At 37.6% G+C, this 20610-nt stretch overlaps 3 protein-coding genes across 3 annotated transcripts in view; 1 reads left to right on the top strand and 2 right to left on the bottom strand.

Moving 5' to 3' along the window:
- The first annotated feature begins 37 nt into the window (after positions 1 to 37).
- Positions 38 to 12029, top strand: LOC119583189 (sorting and assembly machinery component 50 homolog). Its single transcript, XM_037931671.1, is given in 13 exon segments — positions 38 to 185; positions 3122 to 3175; positions 4448 to 4558; positions 5665 to 5766; positions 5923 to 6039; positions 6959 to 7170; positions 7832 to 7850; positions 7852 to 7938; positions 8105 to 8287; positions 8599 to 8685; positions 9097 to 9258; positions 10373 to 10499; positions 11202 to 12029. Coding segments are annotated over 13 exon segments (1470 nt in total). The 5' UTR covers positions 38 to 164; the 3' UTR covers positions 11390 to 12029.
- LOC119583200 lies at positions 11564 to 15952 on the bottom strand. Its single transcript, XM_037931681.1, has 2 exons — positions 15729 to 15952; positions 11564 to 13280 (listed from the first exon to the last, which is right to left on the bottom strand). The coding sequence occupies exons 1-2, from the start codon at positions 15767 to 15769 to the stop codon at positions 12461 to 12463; spliced, it is 861 nt and encodes a 286-aa protein (XP_037787609.1). The 5' UTR covers positions 15770 to 15952; the 3' UTR covers positions 11564 to 12460.
- A 2354-nt stretch (positions 15953 to 18306) lies between these two features.
- The window catches only part of LOC119583173, a 14844-nt gene continuing 12540 nt past the window's right edge, over positions 18307 to 20610 (bottom strand). The window contains 2 exon segments of the mRNA XM_037931669.1: positions 18307 to 19190; positions 19192 to 20135. Of these exon segments, the coding sequence (XP_037787597.1) occupies positions 18528 to 19190; positions 19192 to 20135 (1607 nt within the window). The 3' untranslated portion in view covers positions 18307 to 18527.

Raw genomic sequence — 20610 nt, 5'->3', positions numbered from 1 at the left:
AATCTACCCGGAAATACGCAGAAAAGCGAGAAAATGAGGCCAGTGCTCACAAGGGTCCCCCGCCACATGGCATTGGCAACGGTGTCGAGTGGCCGGGCCGGGGAGGCGAGGAAAACAACAAGACCAGGAGGACAAGTGAGGCAAAAAACGCATGAAACATCAAAATGGGAACCGTGCACGCAAAAGTAAGACCTTGTTGCTGACTGGAAGATCGGGCTCGAAGTCTTGGGGGAGCTGTCAGGCTAATGGGAGGCGAGGAATAGGGTCGAATAGGGGGTGTAAATAGAGGGGGAAGGTGAAGGGGACGTGTTAACGGGAAGAAGACCTTCTCCCAAGACCTCCCCTTGAAGTGGTTTTCTTACTTAAGAGGATGTGGGGAGGCACGACAGAATTGCCTAGAAGCTTTATTATCAATGTCCCAACGCCATGTTTTACGAGCCTTTTTTTCCAGGGAGTGCGAGAGGAGTTTAGAAGGTTTCTATATGATGTCATGGGCTATTCATGGTAAGGCAAGTCCAGACACGGTGAGGCTCCTTAGGTTGCTTTATTTAGGTCAATTTAAAAAAAAAAAATAGTTCCAGTTATTATATAGTTGGCAGCATCAAGAATATACTTAAAGGACGATGGTATATGCTTCTACATGTTGGTTTATAATTATGCTTCTCCTGTTATGTAAGAAATGATATCTCACACCAAAAGGTACACTAATAACAAGGATGGTTAATGTTACTGAGAGCAATGCATAGAGGTAGAAGGATATGAACACTACCATCTTCTAGAACATAAAAGATAGAGTAGGAAACAATACAGGTATATCTGCAGTGGCCTCATATTTACCAGTAAATTACGGAAAATACCCTCTGTGTGTCACCACTCAGAGGCTAAGTCCACAACACCCTCACACACCCACAGTTCTTAATGTTGTATTTTCTGTAAGTTCATACAAAGTGTTAATAAAGGAGGGTACTGTGTAGTCTTACCCCCCTGTCTAAGGTGTAAATAGAAGGTAGGTTTGGTTGTGTTTGGATTTTGTATTCATGCATTATTCTGGATTTGGGACTTTGTCTCTGGAGGGTGCATCACACTCAGTAACAAATACCACAAGGATATTAATGGATTAATTGTAATCTTCAGTGTTCATTCATTGTAGCTTTATTCTATGCTGATCAAGGACAGTAACAGTACAGGTCCCGATAATTAGCGAGGGTATGGAGTATACCATAGGAATTGTTGGGTAAAAAGTAAAGGCAGTTCCTCTGGGAAAAGTAACACAGTGTCCTCTGTTCTTTGAGTTTTGATAAGATCAAGATACCTTACCCATGTGTATTCAGCAAGATAGAACTCAGGCTGGGTCCTTATCAGCAGATGTATTGCCAGAGAGGTCAACAAGTTTTGTGTTGCCAGAATTTACCTGATAATAATTTTTTTTCCTTTGATAGAGTGGAGGATGAAAAGGCCACAGTATTGTTGAACTTACCTCCACAAATATATATGTAATTAATTTGAAAAGGGATTGTTGTGGTACATTTAATTTATGTACATAATTTTTAATGTCTGTTATTTTATGTGCTTATCACAGTTTTATTATTTCTTATTTCTTATTATTCCTTATTATTTCTCAGTATTCATTCAGTCATGCAGTCCTATAGAGAATGTTTAGTAGGGAGAGAAAAAATCACATTATCAAGTATATTGCTAATAAGGGCAAATATTTTGTAGAGGTCGTGGATATCCACCACTAACCTTGCATCAGTTGATTAAGCCATTATACCTACTTATGCTCTTGCATTGATGTTTTTGCAAAGACCAGCAAACCTCTGTCATTTATATTTTGTCCTAAAAAAGCATGTACGCCTCCTGTCAATGTATTGTCAAATAAGGAACAAGGCAGATCTCGTAATCTTGATCGAATATATGTTGGAAGTGTACAGATACTTCTTTAAGGCTGAGCACAGAGACTGTAGAAATTGCTTGATGCTATACCATTATCATATTTGCCTTGAAATTATAAGGTTATCTGTCAGAGATCACAGCACCTTTCAGTTAGATTTAACTAGAATGCAGCTTATGCAAGTACAAGTAAAAGGGTCTAATAAAAGCCACTGTAGTCTCTTCTAAAGATTTACATGAATGTTGCACTAGTTTGTAATAGCAAGGGGCCTTTATCCCTTGCAACTCCCCATAAGTTAAAGCAGACCTTTTAGGGGCTGGTGTACCACTCTCCCATGCCAAGTCTACAGACTTGCCTTCTTTGTATAATCTGAGATGATAGAGCTTGTGTAAGTTATAGAACTTCTTAAGGATAATATTGCTCATTGTTCATACCCCTTTACCAGTCCATAAAATTGTATACCCCAGGCTATTGTGCTACAACATATACAGCAGACCTATCACTAGTGGAAGTTAAAGAGAAAGACATGTGTGATAGATGTAGAGTTTGACTCTCCCAGATAGCCATTGCTGTAACTACTGACTTGTGGTGCTACTGCGTAGAAATATTTGATATGTTGTATTTTTTTCTTTTTACATTTAATATCTTTGATATAATGTGCCTTCTACAGCTTTGGGGCCAATGTCATCACTGTTGATGGTCACTATTAAACACATAGTAGTGTAGCTATATCTGTCAGTAACATAACAGTAACAAATATTGAAAAAAATATGAACAGTATTGCAGAAAAGAAATATACCAAACTGAACAGCTTACAGTTGGTTAAATAAAATAGATCTAGAACTGGTTAAGTTTTGCTCTCGTTACAGGAGGTTAGGATAAGTACCCTGGGATTATTAGGGGATTAGAGGGCTGCATCTGGCCTTGTTAGGATTACTGTTGATTTTTGATGTATGTTATATTGGGTGTTGTAGCAAGTGTAGTATATGAATAATGGATACATTGGTTGTGTTGCTTTGTTTTAGAGACATGTAGTCAGGGAGATGCTAGTAGACAGGGAGTTAGGGAGACATCGAGAGGCTGGGATACAGATTAGAGAACAAGTGAGATTTTAAATTGTTTGATTACTGATGATCTTATTGTAAGCTTTTTATTAAGCCATTGAAGTAAATAACTGCTATATTCCCAGGGCTTATAGAATTATTCCTGACTTTTGAATTTTGTTTCCAGAGTCCAGAACAAGAAGAGCACGATGGGCATAAAGTAGACTTCCAGGCAATGAAGGTAATTATTCTGGCAGATTTTATAATAAGTTTTAAGTAACTAACATGTTAAAAAGAGTTTTTTTTTCCTTCCATTGTGATGACAATGACAGATTATTTAAAAAAAATATTAGCAGATGCATTGGTATTACTAACAGGTTTTGTGTGGCTCACTAATGTTAAGCATTTTTTACATGTGAACAGAAGACAGTAGGTGTCACTTTTTGTCCATTTTGTGTCTGCTTTGTTTTTTGTAAATTACTAACATTATGTTAATCTTAATTCTAAGATATTGTTTGTATTCTTTGACATAAAAAATAACACTTTACATGTCAATAGTGGGTTTAAAAATATGAATGGTCGTAGAAACCCCACTGAAGACAGTATAGCTCAGTTTAGTTGATTTAAACAGTTTGTTAGATAGTTATATTTTGCATGCAGTAGTAATATAAGAAAGATAGATTTAAATCACAGTATAATTCACCAAGTTCATGTTACGTCATTTCTATTCTGTATTTTGTTGGTGCTAATGAGCTTGGAAGTTTTGATTAAAAAAAAAAACAGAACTTGAACTTAAATTTTCTCAGTACAGACAGATTTTACTACTAGTTCAGTAATAATTTTACTTCAAGTAGTGATTTTCTCTAAAAGATAGGAATAGAACTTGATTATTTCTGATTAATGTAAAAACAATTCAGATTTTAAAAGTTATTGGATATAGTCTTTTTGATTTCCTCTCTCCTCTGTCTCATTCTTTGATTTAGTGATATTCTTAATAAATATGAGTTTTTTTGGATCACTGTTGTTCTGGAATATACATAGGTATTAGTGCATATATTTGTGTATGTAAGTTTATCTGGATTGTCCTTTTTTCAGAAGGTTGTTTACTTGAATTTTGAAATCAGCCTCTAAATTAGTTTTTGATAGGATTGGGTTCCCAGCATAGGTCTAACTATGAGAATTGTTTCAGGGTCAGTAGGTGTGTTAGCAGTGATGTCTTTGAGATATTCTAACTTATAAGTATTGTTAGTATTGATTCCCTTTTCTTTCTTGTTTAAAGATAGTAGTGGTTTCCGAGTATCACAGATTATTTGCATATCATTAGCTTAGTTGTTCTTCTGTCATGTGACTGTTGTGTTTCTCTTTTATGAAGTAGTAAAGAACAGTGGCAGCATGTCATTTAAATTTTCAGCATTTTCAATTATCCTAGTACAACACCTTCCTACCCAGTGCTGAGTACTGTTCTTCTAGCATTTTAAAAGCCACAGACTGATAGGTCTACTTACACTTTCAGCATATTAGCAAGGAAGAGAGAGAGGAACTAAGAAAAAGACTAAAGAGTATTAGAGAAAGGCTGGCTGAGCAAAAAGCTCAGGTTATGAACAAGAAGTTGAGGAATACTCAGGTCAGAATGCTAACCCAATCCAGTCGCTTTGCATGTCATACCGTAAATTTGCTTCTCTTTTCCCCATTTGTTTAAAGTGGAATTTCTTGTTTTCTTGCCCCTTTTACATATTTTTTGCTTGTGAAAATTCAGAAAAAGATTGAATTTTAAGGTTATTTCACATTGAAAATGTCTTTGTGCTTGTTTACATGATGTACATTTTTCAAATCTATGCACAGCTAACTTTACTATGTTATCTCATTATGGAAATAGACTCCAGCACCCTTAATCTTTGTGAATAATTTTGCTCTGAATAATAATTATGCTAGTGAAAAGAAAGATATCCTTTTAGCATGTCTATATTTAATTTGATAGAAGTGATAAGGAAGTTATTAATCCTGGAAAATGCTTTGATTATGCTTATCCCAATGATGCCAGGAAAATATAATGTTCACTGTAGTTTTGTTTTATAAAATGTCTATACACATAGATTTCTCTACAAGTGCTTAGCCACCAAGGAGTCAATTCGTAGACCTTGTGACCTCATGAGATCTATGTATAAAGACAATTAATAAACTCAACTCACAGGGGGCATAGCATGTATGTACATGCTACCCCTGGTGGCAGTGGGTTATAAGCATGATTTCACATTGACAAGTAAGTTGCTCTTTGTTTAGTCGATGAAGAGATTGTAAGCTATCCTTCCTTGTTTTGCTCCCCACCTAGTTTAGAAGGGGAGGCATGCATTTATTTTATTTTTATGCCTTATTACAGAAATTCATAATATCAGATTACCAATGAGTTGTTTGGATCCACAATGCACAACTTTGCTTGCTAATAATGTTTATTTTTACTCTGAAAATGGTAGTGCCAGAGAATTTCAAGTATGCATACAGTGATTTTGCAGGAAGATCTCCCCACTGAACCATGAGTAGGAGTAGTATGTAATTGAAAAAAGAGGTTGTTAAAAAAGAGAAAACCCCTTGTTAATTGAAAAGTTGTAGTGTGATCTGGGATTCTATCCTGATCTGTATATGAAGTTAATTTTTAAAAAGATAATTTTGATATTGATACTTTTTCACAGTCTGATGTACTGAGATGATTTGTCTTTGCTTTGTCTTTCTCAGGCCCATGTGCAAAGAGTCCACATTGATGGGCTGGCTCGCACAAAGGATGACATCGTCATTAATACCGTCAGAGATGTCTTCACTGCCCAGGACTTCTACTCAGTATGTGTTTGTTTACAAGTAGTTAGACCATTTCTGACTGTGAATGTTAATATTATAGATTAGATGAAGAAAAGATTAATTCTTTTTTGTGGAAACAGAGAGGAAATAACAATAGGGTGTCGGTAGTCAAAATAATGTGTAACATTTGTTTTTCAGGTAATTTTAAAGATCCATGAAGCAAGATCAAGATTAGCAAAATTAGGATGTTTCAAGGATGTTGGTGTTTTTATTGATACATACGAAGGGCCAGATGCTAGAGATGATGGAATTGAGGTGAGTTTTTTATGGCTGATTTCCATTGCATAATAAAACTTTATATACAATTATTGTTACATTATTGCAAGTAATAAGAACATCTCATTATAGCAGAGTGTGCTAGTATAATTGGGAATGGTTATGAATTTACATACAAGACCTTCCACTAGACAGTAGTTGTTAGCTGACTTAAATACAGCTTTCATGTACTGTAATTAAAATTTAATTTCAGAGATTTTTTGTTATAATATGAATCAAATAGATGTTACTTTTGCATTTTAGATTTTTGTGTCATAATAATGAGTCTAAAACTTTAAAATGACATCTTATGTCAGTATTTCTCAAAAGGAGATTGTATAAATCAACCAATTAAAACTGGAGTATCCGATGACTAAGGCGTTTTAAACTTTTGATGCTGAAAACACATGTTTACATGCACTGCCCACAGTGGTTTTGTATTAACCTAATGCCAATGGAGTGGGCATGTATGTACATACCATACCAGCTTTTTTATAGTTTGTGTCAGTGGGTTAATATTGATAGAAACCACAACATAAAAACAGTAAAATAAATTAAGAATGGATGGCATTGTTATTGATCATCAAAATCATGATTGCACCAATAAGAAGTCAGTGATAGTAGAGACTTTGTAACTAGCAATTCTTTTTATGTACTCATATGCGTGCATAATGACCCACAAATGTAATTTTCTACCTGTTGTAGATAAGATTCTATCAGTTTTCAGGGGTTATTCATGTAAATGGTATTCAGTATCAAAATTCGTTGTTCTGTTTAGGCTTTGTTCAGTATGTTTAATCGAAATAATAATTTGTTTTAAGATACACTTATGTATATCTGTAAATTTTTTTGGTATATTTTTGATTTTTACATATATGTATACTTACAGATATCCACTATAAATGTTCCTATGTTCCAGGTAACCTTTGAGGTGCGGGAAGTGAACTTTCTGGGTGCAAAGGTCAACACCAGTGTGGGAAACAATGAGGGAACAGTGACCACAGGAGGGATGCTGAAGAACATCTTTGGCCGGGCGGAGGAGCTTAGTCTTGAATATTCCCACGGCACCAAAAGGAGTTCATCCTTCTATTCAACATTTGTAAAACCTTTTCATAATGAAGCAAGTACTGTGTAAGTTACTGCAAGTTTTTGTTTCTGTAGTCTTTTTTTATCTTGTAGTACATTATATGATCACAGTTTAATGCAAGAGAAATGATAGTCTTATTAGGATTTTATTACTAGCAATACTAGGACAACTAACAACTGTATTCCTATCCCTAGAAGGAACTTGTGCAAGTAATTTTAAGGAACAGATATCATTATATATTTATTATTTTCATAGGTTCAAGCTAATTTTTCATTTTCTCGAAGATCTCTGTATTCTGCTAGGTATAGCTGATTAACTAGTGCTGGGATGGCAGAACATACATGCCAAGTCCATTGTGATGTCAGGTTATTGATTGTGTTTACAGATAGATGGCCCCACAAGTACTTTGTTATTATGGAGTTGATTACTACCCCTTTTGCTTGATTCTTTGGAAAGTTTTTGTATTTTGACAATGTTATTATATTATAATGTTAATAATGATAACAGTATTCACATTAATAGCATAAGAAAAAAAAATCTTCTAGGGATGGGGAAATGAGGTGAGGTCATGTTGGCCCTACTAATTGACTCTTAGGTGGGTGAGCACATGTTGAGCACATGCAACAAAATTCATACAGGACAGTACATGTCCTTGCATACAAAGGATTGAAATTAATATTAATCATTATAAGTCTTGGTTTCCAGACTAACTGCAAGTCTTTATCCAACAAGGGTCAGAAGCTCCATGGTCTGGCTTCAGAGAACTAGACCGTGGAGCATTACTTAATCTTGCTTTCAACTCTGCACCAAATGTAAGTAGTTCAGAAAGCTTGTTTCCAATGGGCTGTTTGTGTGCATGTGATTATTGTACTGTAAAAAGCTATGCTAAATTTTGTAATTGGCAAAAATGATAATGCATTGAATTGTTTGGTTTACATGACATGTTCTCAATCTTTCTCTTCCAAAATTATTAAATAGGTACAACAGAAACTCATTCTTGAAGGATGCTGGCGTCACCTCTCCTGTCTGTCTCGGTCCACTGCCTTTGCTGTGAGGGAACAAGCCGGCCATTCCCTCAAGTCCTCCCTCCGTCACGAGCTGAATGTTGATAAGAGAGATGATTTGGTTTTCCCAACTGATGGAGTCACCTTTACTTTAAAGGTAGGAAACTTTTTTTTTCTTTATAAAAAAAGTTGTTTGAAATTTGCAGTGAACTATGTCTTCAGTTTTTTAAATAGGTGAATAGTGATTTTGTATTATTATAATTCTAAGATAGACATAATGTGAAATGTATTAATTTATAGATGAATCATAAAAAACTTTCATGTAGGTACCAGTATTTAAATGGTATTCTAAGATAGAGTACAAGGTTAATCCTAAATGCTTATATGAAAGCAATAAAGCCATATCTACAGTAGCACTTAGCACTTGCCTTATTTTATGATCCTTGAAGTTGTGTAATTATTTTCCAGAATGAATTGGCAGGTCTAGGAGGAGATATTGGCTTCTTGAAGAATGAACTAGATATGCAAGTGAATGTTCCAGTGACAAAAGAACTTGTAAGTTCAAAATCTATATCTATATATCTGTCTGCTTAATGACTCTAATCTATCTATCTATACAAGAATATGTACATTTGATAGCATAAAAAGAAATACAGTAAATTCTGATGAAATTTTCAGATTAACATTACTTAAGTATTTATACAAGCAATGTTGCTCTTTGGCTCAGTATGGTCATGTTTTACGCTGGGAAATTTTATTTTTTATCATAGGACAGATTGGTATTTATTTACTGTATTTTTTAAAATTGTTAAGCCAAAGATCTTAAACAGTGTTCATTACCTGTGATTTGAAATCATGCCTGAACACATCTATGTAAAATAAGTAATAAGAAACACATCATTCAAGCATGACAACCTTCTAAAAAAAAGAAGAAAAAAATAATTACATGAAAACTGTTTTTAACAGGTCATCCAAGGGTCACTACAGGCAGGCCACCTTCTGCCACTGAGGAACAACAAAACCCACTGCATTACAGACCGCTTCATGCTCGGTGGCCCCATGAATCTTAGAGGCTTTGAGATGGCAGGAGTTGGACCACACAGCGACGGGTGTTCTCTTGGGGCAGAGGTAGATATGGAGATATCATTGTGATTTTTATTTTGTCTTTGTCTTTACATTGTGTCTTGTCTTGTTTTTCAGGGAGACCAAGTTGATAAAGAGAGTGTGAGTATGCAAATGAAATTGAAAGCAAATGAATGAGAGTGAGGGATTGAATGGATGTGTGTTAATGTGAATATATTAATATGTGATCTGTGTAGGTATGTGAGTGAATAAGGGTATGGATGCATGTTTGCATTTTGTTGCTGTATATCTAAGTGCCAGGTACACTGCCTTGAGAAAACAGACAAGTTGAATTTTAAAAATCCATTTTATAAATGTGAAGCTAGTATATGGGAAACATTTTCCTTCTTTGATATTTTGTTTCATCTGCACAACAGTTAAATGAAACTGATGGTTGAAGTAGAGAAGAAAATCCCTTGAAACTTTCCATTCTTGGTATGTAATAGTTTTTGCGCAGAGTGGAAAGTAGAAAAGTAAAAGTTTTATTCCTATATTACCAACTAATAACTATACAGACACTCTTCAATTTGATAAGTAAGAATTATTAGTATTGTCAAATACAGATTTTAATTATTTATGGTTCACATGTGTCTGCCTTGCTAATCATGAATAACACAAGAGTTTCAGAGTTTAAAATGTGTAATATTTTGTGTTAGGTCTGATATTTAAAAGGCTTGACATTTTTTGTAAAAAATATTTTACTATCCTGGGGTTCTTTCTTTTTCTTTATTCTTGTTATTTTTAAAAATTGTCTTCTGGTGAAGAATGAGGAATGTCTGTATAGAGAAGTAACCATTCAGAGTGATCTACACCTTAAATACAGTATCTGCATTGACTTAAAAAGAAAAATTATACCAATTTAAAATTGTAGCATGCAGCACCTTGTAGTGTACTATGTTATGATCAATGCTGATGAGCCAAATTTCTCAAAAGTATCTGGATATCTCAAACAAGGTAAAGTGTGCGGCCATTATATACAGTTTGCCAGTTTATGTTACGTCTTTAAATAAAATCCATATGCAAACAGCAGCAACAAATGAACCATAAGGTGATTTTTATAATATTGCGTTATTGCTGTACCTGTATATGGCTAAATAATTATGTAAAACTCTTCCCACAGATGTTTTGGGCTGCAGCACTACATGCCTACATCCCTCTACCTCTACTTTCACGTGGTGGCTCCATCAGTGAGAAGTTCAGACTACATGGTTTTGTAAATACAGGAAACATTGGGGACTTTGTCATGAGTAAGAGCAGATTAAATTTTGTGCATGTTTTAACCCTTTCCCGACGGGTAGTATTCATAGTGGCTTATATGCTGGGGGCTTATATCGTCGCCCTAGCATGCGCGACCACTCATGCCAAATACCAGCATCCCATGCCGTTTCTTCGTAATACTACGAGCATATGTTGTATTTTCACTTATCAGTATTTTCTAAAGTCTCTACTTGCCATATTTCTTGATAAATTGAGACTGAAGGATATTTTTGTTGTTATATAGACTCCATAGTTCATCATTATTTTATTCAGACTATAGACCGAGTAAACAGTGTGTGGCATCATGGAGTTAAAAAATAAAATGAAATTGTCAGTTTGTTGTATTTTATTTTATTTTATTTTTTTTTTTATTATTATTATTATTTTTTTGCATAGTAATAATGAGTGTTAAAAACGACTTAATCACACTTTCAGTAGCAGAAAAATAATATTTTGCTGTGATTGTAACAAAACAAAAACTCATGACATGTATGTACATGCCCCCGGCAGATAGTCCTGCCCTGCCATGGCATGTACGTACATGCCAACTGTCGGCAAATGGTTAATTTTTGTGTGGAGTCTATTTAAGAGTGCTTCATTTAATGAGTATCTATAGATTGCATAATTTGTCATTCCTGCTGCTGCTCATTTCCAAAGCATTAGTAATTTATTTTGAGTTTCTCTTCCCCCAGCGGACGACTACAAAGAAAACCTCCAGACCCTCATACGGGACATGCGACTCTCTTACGGGGCAGGTCTCGCCATGAGTTTAGGAGGATTTGCACGGGTTGAGCTGAACTACTGCATCCCACTTCTGCTGCAGCGTGGTGACAGACCAAACCAGGGCCTTCAGTTTGGTGTTGCAGCAACGTTTTTGTAGTACTTAAAGAGGAGGAGTTAAGGGTTGAAGTTAAATACTTAAAATGTTTTAAAAGAATAGTTCCAGTTACTATCTGTTCTTTTTGAGGTTGAAGGTATATAGATATATGAAATCTCATATTTTCTTATACTCTTAACAAGATATTTTTTTTATCTGTTACAGTAAAAAAATATGGAGAAAGAATAATTTATTGTATATTACAGGTGTATATCTCTGATTACATCCCCCTGGTTTTCATGTTGACTGTTAAATATACATTTCAAACTTCCCCAAAACATGAAAGAATTGAGCTGCAGCTAAAGCTGTCATGTTGGAGTATGATCGGTTGTTAAGTTAGTGAGGATAAATCTCCAAAGCAGCAGACATACTAAATCATAGACAAGAGGGAGAAAGTAGTTCTGTACATGTGGTAGGCTGATTAACAGGTATTAAGATCTTTAACAAAGCTTTTTGGACCAACTTGAATGCTTTTTTGGGTTACTGAAGACAGTTTGCAAAAAACAGTTAGGAAGAAGGCTTGGCCATAAACACACTTTCGACTCCAGTTTTCACCCTTTCTGTCTTCAGGATTTTTTAAACAAATGAATATAAATTCATTTATATGCAAAGCTTCTGTACAGTGTATAAATACAAATAATTTTGTGCCTGTTTTTTTTACCCCTTTCTGCAGCACAAGGTTTTTAAGTGCTCAAAACTCCTTTAGTGTTTACACAATACCAACCTAACAATTTCCCTGACTTTTAAAAAAATCTTGGCCTATATTACAATTTTAATTCAAATTACCCAATTTTTTTTTTTTTTTTTTTTTATTAAACATGGTTTATTCCTTATTTTAAATATGAAACTTCCTGCTTGAATAATAACAAACGTATTTTGAATTTTATCATCAGATTTTCCAAAGCCCACATTTAAATCTAATTTGTGTTACAAGTGCTGAACCTAAACTAGATAACAAATCCAGTCCAAAAGCATCCATAAGACAGAAGATATTAATGTAATAAATTACATAATACATAATCATGCCATCAGAATTATCATCACTTAAAGTTTGTTAGCTTCAATTTATATATTTTAAAGTATTCTATTTCCAAAGATGGAAATCCCTACTTGAGGGCCAAGTGTCACTTCACAACCTAATGCTTCAACACTGATTCCTTTGCCACCTATGCTAAGGAAATCATTGATTGGGAGTTTCCATAAACTTGCATCTGGGAAGAAGTCCCTTGTATTTGCATTATCATCTTTGGATGCCTCATCTTCATGAGTTTCATTGAAATAATGGTTCCCAAATTGCCAGTTTGTACCTGGACCTTCTTGCACTTTATATAAATCTGACTCTCTGTCTTCAATACTTACATGGCCTTCACAGTTTTCATCTTGAGACCTCTGATGGAAGTATGTGCTCTTTTCAAATCTGTTATCAGTGCTGGTGGATTGCAAGTCTTCATGTTGAGGCAGTAAAATGGAGGTCCCACACATCAGGGAATCTTGTATATCAGTGACATGATCACTAAAATGAGTCTTTTCCTCCCTAGATCTATTTTGATTTAACAGCATCTGTATCCTTTCTTGTAGAAGAGTGCAAGTTTGACAGTTATATTCCAAGGCATGATCAAAGTCATTTAAGAAAACTATGTCTTGTTCTATTGATACACTGGTCATCAGTGGAATATCTTTCGTGATGCATTGTTCTTGACTCTTGCTAAGCATCATGGAGTGGTCAGTTCCTCTTTCCTGGGAATTGTTGTGTGGCCCTTCATTATCAAACAAATATGAGTCAGAAATTTCATTGTCACATGCTGGAATGTCTAAGGAGACTGGTGTTTCAACAGGCTGAGGAGTCTTGGAGTCTACTTGACTGTCTGTCCTGTATGATTGTTGGTTAGCTTCCCTGGAATGAAAAAGGGAATACATAATTATTTTCCGATACAGGAAGATATATAATTTGTACAAAAATACTAAGCTCAGAAATAAACAAATTATTGTGCCTTTTTACCTTGATTAGTTAGCTATCAATTATATATAAATGCATGCACAAGTTGGAAGAGAATTTGGAATAAAAAACAGTAGTGAGTAGAAAGTATTTCAACATATCAGTGTAAAATAATCGTAGAATAGCTTAAAATGGATGAAGGAGGGACAATGACATCAAAGGAAAGTTGGACTAAAATGATTAGGTATTCATTATCTATTGTGTCAACATCTAAGTTCATTAGCGCCATATCCAAAATATGGTGATAGTGTGAGGCTTGGGGACAAAGCTCCGAGTTAAGGAAGTGCTATATGACATCAAAGGTCATATGGTACTATGGTAAAGTATGGTAATGAAAAGGGTTAGGAATGAGTTCATGATTAGGGTAAAGTTACAGGTTGAACAGTACTAGAAGGTAGTATGGTAGTGAAAAGGTTAAAAGGGGGCTGATGAGGCAAAGTATATGGTAAAGGTTAGAAGGGGAAGGAGTTAGAAGAGTAGGGAGCATTATGATAGAGTATTATGGCGAGAACTGCAAAATGAGTTAACAATTAGGATAAGTGGACAGAACAAGGGCTGAAGAAAATGGAACAGAAAGGGGGAGAAGAAGAGACCATGCAAAATTAGTTGAGGGAGGGCTGAGGACCAAAATAAGGGTAACCCCCTACATTGGGCCTCAGTACCCGTCTCCTAAGCCCCCCCCCCCCCCGACAACAACGAGCAAGGGACGGGGGGGAGGGGGTGATTAGGTAGCGTTACAAGGTTAAGACATTGAAAATAATATTCAAGATGTTTCATGAACTACATAGACAATTAAATGAAGGAAGAGAAATATAATTAGCATTTTGAAGACTGATATTGAAAGTTTATGACAAATAAATTAAAATAGAAATTGTCCCATATAGAAGACTAGTATGTGTGATGAACCACTATATACCTTGTTGACTGAGAATGATTTTGTCAATTTTCTAATACAATCTGTCTCATAGGGTGTATTGTTAAAATCTTGTTTACACAGAACTATCTCAGCTATGAAGGATGCTAGTACTACTCTGTTGTTCTTGCTTCCATTCATATTTATTTGATGCTATGTGACATTTTTCTTAAGGCTACTGAATTTATATAAAACTAAAAGAGTACAAATATACATAATGATGATTATGGCGGTTGTTGTTGACACCACAACTACTACCAGCAATATTAACACCATTACAACTACCATTATTACCACCATTACTACTACTACCACCATCAATATTACCACCATTACTACTACCCATAATACCACCACCATTGCTACTACTACCAACGGCATTGCCACCACTGCTACTACTACCATCAGCATTACCACCACTGTTACTACTACCAACAGCATTACCACCACTGCTACTACTACCAACAACATTACCACCACTGCTACTACTACCAACAGCATTACCACCACTGCTACTACTACCAACGGTATTACCACCACTGCTACTACTACCAATGGCATTGCCCCACCACTGCTACTACTACCAACAGTATTACCACCACTGCTACTACTACCAACAGTATTATCACCACTGCTACTACTACCAACAGCATTACCACCACTGCTACTACTACCAACAACATTACCACCACTGCTACTACTACCAACAGCGTTACCACCACTGCTACTACTACCATCAGCATTACCACCACTGCTACTACTACCACCAGTATTACCACCACTGCTACTACTACCACCAGTATTACCACCACTGCTACTACTACCAACAGTATTACCACTACCACCGCCCCCACCCCTACCACAAATACTACTGAACTTACGACCTACAACTAAAAATCTTTACTGTCACTTTAAACAGTAACTCCTTCCTCTGACTAATAAAGTATTCTATATAGGGCACGATGTGAATGCAAGACGAACTAAAGAAATGTAAAAATATAAAACAACCCAACGTAATTTATAGAAAGAAAGATATATGATGTTATATGAGTTTCGCATCATTATTTCCGGGGCGGAGTATCGAGGTCATATTAACACTGACTATGCGGGATGACGTTAACCTAGAAAGCCAAGGATGGATAATGTAAACTGATGGAAAAGAATGATTGATAAGGCCCATCAGATACGGGCGGTTAAATTTAATATTTTATGGACAAACCGACTGCGTATAAAATTTAAACTTATTGGATCTAAAATAATCTCGTAATCCTCTCATTCCTCCCCCAAAAAATAGCAACCAGTCATAATTAATATGCACAATTACGTAGAAGTAATGTATTCCTTACTATTTTACATACGCGACATTCGGAATCTGCACATCAATCATTCTCCTCACAGATATTATAAGAAATAAAAACTATATATCGACTCACCTGACCTTGCCCGCATGAACACCCCTGACACAGTTTCCCATATTTCGTCTCTCGCCTTTCTTTCGCTTCGATTCTTAGGTCTGGTCTCGAGCGGCCACCGAGTCGAACTGAAGAAGGGGTTCGGCTGACAACACGTGCGCTTCTGTCAATTCTTCGTTTATTCCTTTCCTCGTCATTCTTCATCCTTACCGATTTATTTATTTATTTATCTATTTGTCTATTTATTTATCTGTTTGTCTATTTATTTATCTATTTATCTATTTGTCTATTTATTCGTCTCTTTATCTATTTGTCTACTTATTTATTTATTTATTTATTTATTTGTTTAGAGATATCGGGGAGTAAGAGAGAGAGAGGTAAAAGAGAGAGGTAAAGAGAGAGAGAGAGAGAGAGAGAGAGAGAGAGAGAGAGAGAGAGAGAGAGAGAGAGGTAAGTAAGAGAGAGAGAGAGAGGTAAGTAAGAGAGAGAGAGAGAGATTGAGAGAGAGAGAGATAGAGAGAGAGAGAGAGAGAGAGAGAGAGAGAGAGAGAGAGAGAGAGAGAGAGAGAATATGAGATAAAAAACAGGTAAACTAAATGACAAACTTGTTGCCCAGAGACACACAAAACGACTGACAGAATGACGCGCAGATGATGATACTGATGAGTTGAGAAAATAAAGGAAAGTATGGAAGAGTTCAAGCGAAAATTCAGAAATGATTTTAAGAAATGCATGACAAATTTATTCGGAAACCTAAAACACAGACACAGACAGCGACACACAGACAAATAAACGTTTCTTACTGGAAGCCACAACCAGTAATCAGCTGAGCTTCCCCTCCACCACTCGGGAAAAAGTGTAAGATCAGCAGGCAGCGATGACACTTACATCTCGGCGTCAGACAAGTGCTGACTCTCGCGTGAACACACAGCTGTTGGTGCCGATGGCCATGGTAACACCAAGGTCTACTCTTCTCTTCTTTGTTTTCGCTTTAGAATATTTACTGTTTAATGATTTGGACAATAAATGTGCCAGACATCGAAGGGCACATGGCACTTTTCGTTTTCGAATCCTCTTCGTTGTTTTTTGGTATTATATCTCCTCCTCCTCCTCTTATTGTTAGTAGAGGCGCTCGTATAATAATAATGCATTTTTTCTCTCTCATTATCGTCATTATATGTAGTATCTTTATAATTATTATAATCAAATAGCCAACAATATTGTCGTCATTCAAACAAATATCACCACCATCGTTACTATTAGTAATAAAATTAGACACGCTTTTTCTTATGGGAACTATTAGAGGGTTTTGTCTTAATACAAGTGTAAAAAAATTATTAGCAATAATGTTGCTGCAGTTAAATGTTGAATGAGAGCATATGAGAGAGAGAGAGAGAGAGAGGTGGGGGGGGGAGTAACAATGAGAAAATGAGGGAGTGGGAGGGAGGGAATGAAAGAATGAGAGTGAGAGAATGAAAGTGGTTGAATAAGATAGATAGATAGATAGACAAAGAAATTTTAGATTTTGATATAAAAATATACAGAACAATGTACATGCCCTGCAAAAAGCCATGGTAAGATGCTATATAATTTGTCTAAACTGACTATTTTTGTAGAGGGCTGTTAATCAAGCCTTGGTTATACATGTCTGAAGGGCTGTATCATTGAGCTTACATTATTCACATATCTAGTTGGTAAAAAAAAGTCACTAATCATATGAAATTAATATAACCAATATGTGCTGGTCTCAGTAAGTGCTGTTTGTGATAGGGTGCAATTTCCGAGCAACAAAATAAGTAATGTAGAAGTTTATACAAACTGGGCGCCTTGCACATTTTGCAGTGGCTTTGCCATTATAGACTCTGTATGATTTGCTCATATCGGATGTCCCTGCAATGCTTGCTAATCTCGAATAATCTCTTATAATCTCGAAGACAATTGAAAACACTTTTTTCCTTTGTTTAAGTGGTAATGGTAATGCATAGTAGAGCGAGAGCGAGAGGGAGAGAGAGTGAGGGAGAGAGTGAGGGAGAGAGTGAGAGGATAGAGAGAGAGAGTGAGGGAGAGAGAGATAGAGAGAGAGAGAGAGAGAGAGGAGGGAGAGAGAGAGAGAGTGAGGGAGAGAGAGAGAGAGGAGAGAGAGAGAGAGAGAGAGAGAGGAGGGAGAGAGAGAGAGAGAAGAGAAGAGAGTGAGGAGAGGAAAAGAGAGGAAGGAGAGAGAGAGAGAGTGAGGGAGAGGAGAGAGAGAGAGAGAGAGAGAGATAGAGAGAGAGGAGAGAAGAGAGGGAGGAGGAGAGAGAGAGGAGAGAGAGAGAGGAGGAGGAGAGAGGTGAGGAGAGCGAGAGAGAGAGAGAGGAGAGAGAGAGAGAGAGAGGAGAGGGAGAGATGAGGAGAGAGAGAGAGAGAGAGAGAGAGAGAGAGAGAGAGAGGAGGAGAGAAGAGAGAGAGGAGGGAGAGAGAGAAGGAGGGGAGAGAGAAGGAGGAAGGAGAGAGAGTCGAAGAGAGAAGACATGTGATGAAGACAAGGTTACTTTCAATTCCTAAAAACCTCAAATTTATATTTACAATCCTTTCCAGGATCTATAACGAGATGCTCGAATTTTCTTAATGTTTTATTAAAATAGAATACACTTCCATTCGTTTATTACGGTACGATTCATCACGTTAAAATATGGATTAAACAATGATAATAATATGCACTGAAATTCAAATTACGACCGAATATTCATATACACTCCAATGTACATAATTTTTTTTCGAACCTTTTCCTTCGATATTTCCTTCATCCAGGTCAATAAAGTCCATATCAGCCTTCAATGGTCATCTCATTTTCGCAAGATCGATTCGCGGGCCACGTGCCTTCCGCCTCACGTAAAGGTCATCGCTGAGAGCCGGAGAATCGCGTCTGGGTGTCCTCTTCGCGTGAACGGACTTCGAACGTTCGAGACTCCCGTAGGAGGCGCGTCTGTCTTCTCTGGTCGAAGAATGTGACCTTGATTTCCCGCGACACTTCTCCGGGGACTCGTTTTCTTCGCGGTAGAAATCTCTGGCGTCACGCGGTCGGCTCCTGCGGGAATGTTCGTTGGCTGAGTCTTCTCCCGATTCTTGGACGTGGCCGCAGCGAGGGTCCGAGGCTGCAGGCCTCCCTCGGAACGAGTCTCGGATTCTGCTCAAGGCATTGGCCTTGCGACTCTCCGTCAAGTTCTCGCAGGAGATTATGACCCGGGGAATCTGGTGGACGAAATGGCGCCCTGCACAGACGTACGCATCGTTGTGCTTGTCATGTTTCGAATGCCGCCTCCTGTATGTGTGCACTACATTGTCCTTGTATTTACGAGCGGACGCCTTAAAGGAGGTCCTCAAGAAGCCGGCCGCAGAGCCTCGCTTGTGTCTCTTCTCTGTCGCGAATTCCGTGCTGAGAGCCCTGGCGTGCCCATCTCTTGTCTTGTGTCCTCTTCCCTGCGACCGTGGACTTGCGACCGCTTAAGTGGCACTGCCGCTCTTTCAGCGCCCTTTTCTTTTTCGTCGGTTCGCCCGTGGGTTGTTCGCCGAATATGTATGTCTTTATATTTCCATTAGGTCTACTGGAGTCAGTTTTATGGGACTGAGGTTTTCCCTTGTTCTGCTGTAGGGGGCATCTCTGAGGTGTTACCAAGGCATTGCAACAAACTTCATCTGAGCAGATGCAATCACAATCTCTAACATTCTCCTTAGCACTGACCGCACCACGATCCTTGCTAGTGCCCTTAACAGCCCCCGCCTCGCCCTTCTTCGGACGTGGTTTTGCTGGCAGCTGCTTGTTAGAAGCCGAGGACATGCTTTTATTTTTGGCCGAGGAAGCGCAACTCTCGCTGACCGTCGGCTTCAGCAGGGCTTGGTCGAGCCTCTTCCCCAGCAGCGCCGCCAGTTCCATGACGTTCTTGCTGTCGTCGAGGTAGCCTTCGATCTCTTCATAGGTGGGTTCTTTCGTGATCTTTCCTCGCTCCTCCTTCGCTTCATTCCTGCTTCTGGAGGCGCCTTTCCTTCCGGCTTCCATGTTGCGCTTAACGATGCTCACGTGACTATTATTCTTTCTCACTTTCAAATTATCTTTCTTGCAGGCACCTCGCGGATAGCTGCACTCCGCGTCGTCATGGGCATTCGTGGTTGAGGCGCTGACCTGCTGAGCCTTCTTCCTGTTCTTGCCTGTCCGAGGGAAATCCCCGGTCTCCTTCGATGCCTTCAAGCACGGATTACTGGAAAAGGTGCTGAGGAGCCGAGGCGCGTTCGAAGTCATGGTGATCTCCTTGTAAGTGTGCGTCTGGATGGAAATGACTTCGTACGCGTTGTACATGTGGAAGGCGGTGTTCTGTAAGTCTTCGCAGAACTGTGGCGCGGGCGGCGGGGGCGGCGGTGGAGGCGGGGCGTGGCGCTTCTTCTTTTTCACACCTGAAACGTGGAATTTGTCATACATACATCGGGAAAATATGATGAAAATCAATGTTCGTGTACATTCCAAGCAATTAATTTTGACCGTTAAAATTGTAATTGCTGAAAGGATATTTCACTGAGTGAGTGAGTGAGAGAGAGAGAGAGAGAGAGAGAGAGAGAGAGAGAGAGAGAGAGAGAGAGAGAGAGCAGGATAGAAAGACAGATAGATAGATAGATGGATAGATAGAGATAGATAGAGATAGATGGATAGATAGAGATAGATATAGATAGATAGAGAGAAAGAGATAGATATAGATAGATAGGAGAAGAAGAAGAATAGAGAGAGTAGAGAGAAGAGAGAGAGGGAGAGAGAGAGAGAGAGGAGAGAAAAGAAGACAAAGAGAGAGGGCGGAGGGGAGAGAGGAAAAAAGAGAGAAGAGAGAGAGAGGGGAAAGGGAGAAAAGAAAAGAGAGAGAGGAGAAAGGAGGAGAGA

This window comes from Penaeus monodon, chromosome 2 (genome assembly GCF_015228065.2).
Source record: "Penaeus monodon isolate SGIC_2016 chromosome 2, NSTDA_Pmon_1, whole genome shotgun sequence".
In the NCBI taxonomy this organism is placed as follows: Eukaryota; Metazoa; Arthropoda; class Malacostraca; order Decapoda; family Penaeidae; genus Penaeus; species Penaeus monodon.
The sequence above is the reverse complement of the archived record's forward strand: the minus strand, read 5'-3'. Positions and strand labels throughout refer to the sequence as shown.

Bases quoted from the DNA above. Each gene is read 5' to 3' on its own strand.
- LOC119583200 (XM_037931681.1), bottom strand. From the start codon at position 15,769: ATGGGAAACTGTGTCAGGGGTGTTCATGCGGGCAAGGTCAG. The intron at 13,281-15,728 runs GTGAGTCGATAT...TTTTCATTCCAG, and splicing joins GTTCATGCGGGCAAGGTCAG to GGAAGCTAACCAACAATCAT.